The sequence below is a fragment of the Myotis myotis genome, unplaced genomic scaffold (assembly GCF_014108235.1).
Source record: "Myotis myotis isolate mMyoMyo1 unplaced genomic scaffold, mMyoMyo1.p scaffold_m19_p_4, whole genome shotgun sequence".
Lineage (NCBI taxonomy): Eukaryota > Metazoa > Chordata > Mammalia > Chiroptera > Vespertilionidae > Myotis > Myotis myotis.
Window position 1 is genome coordinate 117,001,586 of NW_023416346.1, and position 7,850 is coordinate 117,009,435.

The window sequence follows — 7,850 nt, forward strand, 5'->3', positions numbered from 1 at the left end:
TGGATGTGGCCACCCTGGGCTCAGTCCCTCCCAGCATCACTGAACAGCTGCTGCCCCATATGGACAGTCCCTGCCTCTGTCTAGTGCAGCCGTGGGCAAACTACGGCCCGCGGGCCGGATCCGGCCCATTTGAAATGAATAAAACTAAAAAAAAAAAGACCGTACCCTTTTATGTAATGATGTTTACTTTGAATTTATAGTAGTTCACACAAACACTCCATCCATGCTTTTGTTCCGGCCCTCCGGTCCAGTTTAAGAACCCATTGTGGCCCTCGAGTCAAAAAGTTTGCCCACCCCTGCTCTAGTGCGAACTTGGCCTGGCCTGTTGCATTCCTTCACTTTTTTTAAAAAATGTATTTTTATTGATTTCAGAGAGGAAGGGAGAGGGAGAGAGAGATAGAAACATCAATGATGAGACTCATTGATCGGCTGCCTCCTGCACACCCCCCAGTGGGGATCGAGTCCATAACCCAGGCATGTGTCCTTGACTGGAATCAAACCTGGGACCCTTCAGTCCACAGGCCAACGCTCTATCCATTGAGCCAAGCCAGCTAGGGCTGCATCCCTTCACTTTTAGCACTTGAGCTCAACCCCATGCCAGGGAGCCTGTGCAGACATTTGGGCGGCTCCTCCTAATAAAGTGAGCAGCATTTCTGCACCGTCCTACCACTGAGCTATCTGCTTGACACAAACCAAGGAGTAGAAACTTTTCTCAGAGAAAAGTTCATAAGCCATATTCCAATCTTCCAAGGCAGATCCACTGGGATACTTCCAAGTGTCAGTCCCAACTTTATAAAATTCTGGAACACTTAGGTGCCTCCCAGGAAAGCCTCTTAACTAATCTGGAGTTGCAGATCAGAATAAGAAACATCAACAACGGCATTAGCTCTTTTCAAAGGCTGTTCTCAGAAACGTCTGGACTCTACAGAAACGGTTCCTGCCCTCACAGTGATTCCAATCTAAATGCAGAGACGAGAAACAGACCAGTGCGAAGTTACTGGAGTCTCCTGGAGATTCTTGATGACCAAGTTCAAGGTAACTCTCTATCTGTATTTACCATAACCCCAGGTCCAATAAATCAAGGAAAACATGTCTTCTCTTCAGAAAGCAAAGTGGGGGCATGGGCTCTGGAAGCACACATTTGATAATCATTTCTAACCTTAGATAAGTGATGAAAACCACACCAATCCCTTAGTTTCCCGAAGCAACTTGGGTGCTCCAACTTTTGACAGGTTGCAGAGCCGGAAGTACCAAGGCATTAATGAATGAACTGACAGGGCCCAAAACCCCAAGCGTTTCTTCTACTTAGAAGCTGAGTGTAAGAAACAGTGGAGAAAGGAGAGGGTGAGGGAGAGTAAAGAGAAGGTAAAGGGAGATAGAAGGTGGTGCCACCTCCATTGCTTTAACAAGTATTCCTTCACTAGGGTCCATGTTGGATGACCTTTCTCTCGTGGGATAGCCTTTTCCCAGGAGCTATCACCTTGGCTCTCCCATGAGAAACACCTCTTAGCTTAGCTCTCTTTGTCCAAGTCAGCAAAGGGCATGAGAAACCATACTTCATCTCTTAAAGGACCCGAAGTCCAGAGAAATTCTCCCGAACGTCACTCAGGACTTTAGGACATATATCACATGGAACTTCTCTGAGCTGATGCTAACCACGCTGAGGTTTGGGAAGGGGACCCCTTATGCCTTACTGCCCCCTCTAGTCAACGTTTTGTTCCTGATAAGGATTCACTGCAACTGGTTTCCCTCAGAAAACTTTTTTTTAAAAAAATATATTTTATTGATTTTTTACAGAGAGGAAGGGAGAGAGATAGAGAGTCAGAAACATCGATGAGAGAGAAACATCGATCAGCTGCCTCCTGCACATCTCCTACTGGAGATGTGCCCGCAACCCAGGTACATGCCCTTGACCGGAATTGAACCTGGGACCCTTCAGTCCGTAGGCCGACGCTCTATCAACTGAGCCAAACCGGTTTTGGCAGAAAACTTTATTCTTAAGTGAAAAAATAAAGCACAACGTATTTATTAAAAAAAAAAAAAACCCACCACATAGGAAAATAGTTTTAAAAATAAAGCACAGTTGTACAGGGGAAATATATTTTGTTAGTATAAACTTATCAATAATGTAAGGAAAGACTGCTATATCGAAGTACGTTTAGCTTCTGGCAAAGAACAAATGAGAAAAATAGCACCAGAGGCAATTACCCAACCCTCTGAATATCACACAGGGATCCTCGCCCCAAACTCGACACATTTTTAATGAAATGTTATGGGATACCAAAGTATTTAAATGTGCTTTCTCACTGCATAAACCTTTACTTGGATTTTCTACTTAAGACGGAAAGCAGGAATGTGAGCGTAAAACACCTGCCCAGTGTGCATGTGCGTGCGTGTGTGTGTGTGTGTGTGTGTGTGTGTGTGTGTGTGTTGGACTTTGGAGCAGTTCAATAAACAAGTAAGCTCTGTTTAATCTATTTAGTGAGTGCAGGGCTTCTCAATCGCCCCCCTTCGACTAGTATATAAAAGACAAGGCTGAAAAGGACAGCCACTCCTGCAGCCAGCGGCTGGGAAGCGCTTGGATTGAGCCTGGGTTTAATTGGCATGTGAAAAGGCAAAATGTTAGTGCTCCTACCAGCCTCCCTAAAGCTCTCTTTCTGGGGGCACCTCTGCTGAAGCCCTGGGGGCACAGCTTGGGGTCACTCTCAATTAATTTCTCTTCTCTCACTGACCCCTTCCCTCAAAATTCAGTCCTGAATCCGAACCCAAAGCAGCTAGCTCTTCAATAGTATGTGGTACATTTTTTTGCAAGAGAAAGGCTGTTTGCATTTTCCCTGATGCTTGGTAGAGGAAATATTCTTTCAGTTTCTTTAATGACCCCCTTCCCGAGCCACATGCACGCGAACATGAGATGCAGTCCACGTGGAAAAGTGAAGCAGAGAAGCGGTTAGGACCCCAGGGAGGTGATGGAGGTGCCAGGAAGTGCCTTTGGTTCTTCATTCAACCACCCCCACCATGGCCACTTCTGGAGTGCCCTCAGGACCTCACAGCACAGTCCACAAAGAGCTTGCTGAGGTTCACTTCGGTGTAGCCACTTTGGGACAAGAACTGCTCTGTTATGTTCTTGAGATTTCTGTAGTCCTTACGAACTTCATTGTTAATATACTGCTTCTTCATTTTCTCTGAAAAGAAATAAAAATAAAAGGATTACAAGTCTCAGAGAGAGCTTTTATTTTTCCATTAGAGTTTACCTACAATATTATATTAGTTTCAGGTGTATAACACAGCGATTAGACATTTGTGTACCTTCTGAAGTGACCCCTCCCCCCATAGGTCTAGTACCCATCTACTGACTCTACTCCCTGTGCTTACTTTATATCCAGAGGGAGCTTTTTTTTTTTTTTTAATATTTTTATTGATTTCAGAGAGGAAGAGAGAGGGACAGAGAGATAGAAACACCAATGATGAGAGAGAATCATTGATCGGCTGCCTCCTGCATGCCCCCACACTGGGGATCGAGCCCGCAATCCGTGCATGTGCCCTTGACCAGAATCAAACCCAGGACCCTTCAGTCTGCAGGCCTACGCTCTATCCACTGAGCCAAACCAGCAAGGGCCAGAGGGAGCTTCTTTAAAGACCACTCAGTAATCCTCATGCACTAGAGAAGGGGGTGCAGATTGTATTTGCAGCTCGATGGCTCAGATATCTTCATGGTCCTGTGGCTGGTCTACCCTTGGCCCAGTCCCAGGCAGGGGGTGCCAAGCCCCCGCGATTCCTCTGTGGAAGCCATTCTTCCTTTCCCTGCACACCACTGCTCAGCACCCCGCTGACGCAGCACATGGGGGGGGGGCACAGCCACCCTGCACTGATGGGAATGCAGGTGTGTGCCCATGTGCAGCAGGCAAGGTGAACGCCACTTGCAGATGCCACTTTCGCGGCGCTGTTGAGCATATGCATACAATTGCATGCAAAGTATGGGTGTGGCAGGAAACACTTTGTCTCCAAGGAAGCCTGGGTCTCCCAGTGCCAACTCCCCGCATCAGCTGGGCCTAGTTGGCTTCTCCCAGTCCCTCCTCTGCAGACAGAGATGAGAAGCAGGCAGGCTGTTGGAGAGCACCTGTCCATTGGCAAGATTGCTTTCCTCTCTGTCCACAGTGTGTGCCTGTAAACCTCGGATCCGCAGCCACCCCTCCTCTGCTCTCTACTCCTTCTCCCCACACACCCCTGGCCTCCCTGTTTGGAGAAGGGCGTGACCAGGCAGAAGGAAGAACCTCTCTTTCCCTCCTCAGAGCCTCCCCACTGGTTCTTTTCAACAAGCAACAGGGCTGTGACACCCAGCTCTGATCTTTCGGGGACAAAAGTGATCCTGGGGCAGCCAACCCTGCCCAGGATAGTTCAAATGACACAAGTTTTGTTCAAAGCTATCTGGGAACCCTGTGAGATGTTTGGAGAGGCCCCTTTAAAAAAATCCCCCTTTTCTGGTTGAGGAAACTGGGAGGTCAAGTCACTTGCCTAAGGTCACACAGCTGCTAATCTGGATGGAGACATGCAACCCAGGTAGCCAGAGCTCCCAGAGAGCTGGGCAGCCCTCAGAGGCCAGCTGGGGCCACGGTGCCCAGTGCTGGGAATAGGAAAGCATGGCAATCACAGAAAGACAAACCCCACTGAACAGCAGGGCAACACTGGTGTCTACAAAAGACCCGGAAAATGAAAACTCGCTCTCAAGATTGTTGTTCCTTAGCTACACATTCACATTTGTTCTCCACAACCTTTGCTAAATCACATCAACTGCATTTCAAACAACAACAACAACAAGTTTAGCAGAAGGGATTGAAATGTTCCAAGGCGGTGAGAAAAAACACACAAAACGGCAAGAAGAGAAAAAGAAGGGGCTCATCTTTAACCGTAGAAAGACACTTTGAAAGTTCTAATTATTGGGAGTCTGGGAAGAGGCAACAAAGGCCCCAGCCAGGGCAGCTGCTCTGCAGGCCAGAGCCTGGGCAGGCACCTCTTCCTGTGACTGACACAGCGCATGTGCCGCGGGGACAGCACAGTGAAAAGAGCTGCGGTGATGTGGAGCAGGGCAGGAAGAGAGAGGGCACGGCTCCTGATGTGTTTACCTCCTCTGCTGATGGGATATTGACTTTTCCCACCAGGTTGGTTAGAAAGGGGACTATTTACGCTGCCACGCAGCAGAGTTAGAATGACAACCAGCGTCACTTGGTGCTCTTCTTCACAAAAAACAACTGCGATCACCAGTGTATGCCACAGCCATCAATATGGCCAAGGCACCATTCCATGCCAGTTTGCGATGCAGATAAAAGCTCTCACTTGCTTCCCCAATGAGAACTGAATCAATAACGTAGGGAAGATCTAGGAAACAATTGTATTTGTTGTTGCAGGCCCCGGGGCTGGGAGCCGAGGGGGAAAGGGCTCACCCCTTCTTCATGGTTTTCTCTCCCCCGCTTTAGGCCCATAGGCCACCCATGTCAGGCTTCACCTTGAAACCATCACCCTGTTTCCTTTGATGCTCCAGCAACTATTTCTTTTTAATATATTTTATTGATTCTTTTTACAGAGAGAAAGGGAGAGGGAGAGAGAGTTAGAAACATCGATGAGAGAGAAACACCAATCAGCTGCCTCCTGCACACCCCCTACTGGGTATGTGCCCGCAACCAAGGTACATGCACTTGACTGGAATCGAACCTGGGACCCTTCAGTCCACTCTATCCACTGAGCCAAACCGACTAGGGCTCCAGCAACTATTTTAAAACTCACAGGAAAATACTGGTGTTAAATGGTGGAAACCAGTTAATGTGGCCAGTCAAACCCTATTCCTTCTCCCTGCTCTGGTGTGGGAGTTGTAAAGAGGCCACGGACATCGGCAGTGCAGGTCAGATGCCTGAGGACAACTGTTAAAGAATCCCAAGAGGCCAAGAAGATCTGCAGCCACCCCAGCCTGGTCCTTAGAGATGCCACTGGCCATGGCTGTCACTGTCTCAACCAGCACAAAAACCCAAACTTGGTAGAGCTAGGGAAGGAAATGCTCTTCCTACATATAAGTGCATCAGCAAAATATACTGTAATGGGCTGCAGTAGCACCGGAAGTCATTCATCTTAATACACGAGCAATGGGAATCTACATGTCCTGGGAGTCACATTTGAGGAACATGTATTTATAGATTATTGACTCTGCTCCATCCTAAATGTGGATTCCTTAGGGTAGTATACTAATTACCAAAAAAATCCTGTCCCCACCCCCCATGGAAACAATGAAAAACAAGTTAGCCTAAATATTAATTATTCACCCAATGTTTTATCAGAAAATGAACTAATTTTAAGTTTTCTACTGATTAGAATCTAAAACCTGAAAACATGCACGTTATAGTATTTTCTTTTTTAAAAAATATATTTTATTGATTTTTTACAGAGAGGAAGGGAGAGGGAGAGTTAGAAACATCAATGAGAGAGAAACATCGATCAGCTGCCTCCTGCACACCCCCCACTGGGGATATGCCTGCAACCAAGGCACATGCCCTTGACCGGAATCGAACCCGGGACCCTCTAGTCCGTAGTCTGACGCTCTATCCACTGAGCCAAACCGGTCAGGGCACATTATAGTATTTTCTATATGTTAGAACTATTTGGAGCAAGGGAGTATTCTCCCATCTCAGGAAACCATCTCTAGTTCAGATATTTTGTCTGTGTCAGTAAGACCAAAATCTCTTTTCAGTTTTACTCCTTCTAAATCCCTTTCTCGACTTAAAGAAACACACTGAACTAGAAACTAGGAGGCAAAGACATCTTAACATCGCATACTGGTTATTTTACTTTAATTAAGGCAGGCTTAGGCACACAGGCAGCAGCCGTCTCTGTTCTGAATGTCTGTTTCATTTATTTCCGTGCAAAGGTATCAAACAACAGTCAGTTATAATTGATTCTGTCAGGTGTTATACAGTCAGTCATAATTGTCTCTGTGTAGAGGTGTGTCAATTTACTATATCTGAATTAAATATTCTGTCAATTATGAAACCAGGTAATAATTTCAGTCAGTTTTTTAATTGCATGGCTTCCCACCATACAGTTCTCAACTTTCCCACCTTTTCTAATCCGTAGCCTCCCTCCCTCATTGCAACAAGGGCTCTGTGGAAGGGGCGGAATGCAGGAAGCTTTAGGAATTTTGAAAACAAAAAACAAAAAACAAAAAACACACACACACACAAAAAACCCCCCATACAACCTTTTATGGTTTAAAACCATTCAACCTATACAGAGAGCTGTTACAGCCTCTGGCCTGGCTGTCTTTCTTCTGAGTGTCAATCAATAACCGAGTGTGGGCTCTGCACAGTATCTGAAAGATCTCAAGTGACATCCATGTTTCAGAGGCAACCACATTTAGGGCCCCAAATCAAATGACATTTCTCAACCGAAATAAAAAAAATAAAAAACCATCATCTTCCATTCAATTCTTATTTAGAAAAATTTCACAAGGCACAGTGCCAGGCACACACAGCGCGCAACGCATTTATTGACTAACCAACAACTGGAGGACCATTCTCGTCTGTCAAATCACAGCTTAGATGCTAAAATATTTCTAAGGCTGAAGAGTCTCTCTGTTAGTCCACTATCCAGCTCCACTGCTACTTATAAATAATTATCTTCAGTTTTCTTTTTCTCTTCTTTTTTGTTGATACCAAAATACAGCCTTCAAACAGAATAAAATATCCATGGTTTAGCTCAAGTGCTCTACTAGGCTGATCTGACAAGTATTTAGAAGTGAGATAATTCTCTCCACCATTGGTCTGGTTCATGTTCAATAAATACAGGCTTCCTGCAGCCTGGCGGGCTGA

At 46.0% G+C, this 7,850-nt stretch overlaps 1 protein-coding gene across 4 annotated transcripts in view; it reads right to left on the reverse strand.

Moving 5' to 3' along the window:
- Positions 1–2,035: 2,035 nt before the first annotated feature.
- Positions 2,036–7,850, reverse strand: part of POLA1 (DNA polymerase alpha 1, catalytic subunit) — a 316,833-nt gene continuing 311,018 nt past the window's right edge. For 2 of the 4 annotated variants that reach the window (XM_036304556.1, XM_036304554.1), the window contains exon 37: positions 2,036–3,182. In XM_036304556.1, the coding sequence (XP_036160449.1) occupies positions 3,037–3,182 (146 nt within the window). In that variant the 3' untranslated portion in view covers positions 2,036–3,036. The remainder of the gene's footprint in view (positions 3,183–7,850) is intronic. The other 2 variants (XM_036304558.1, XM_036304559.1) reach the window with 1 other exon arrangement.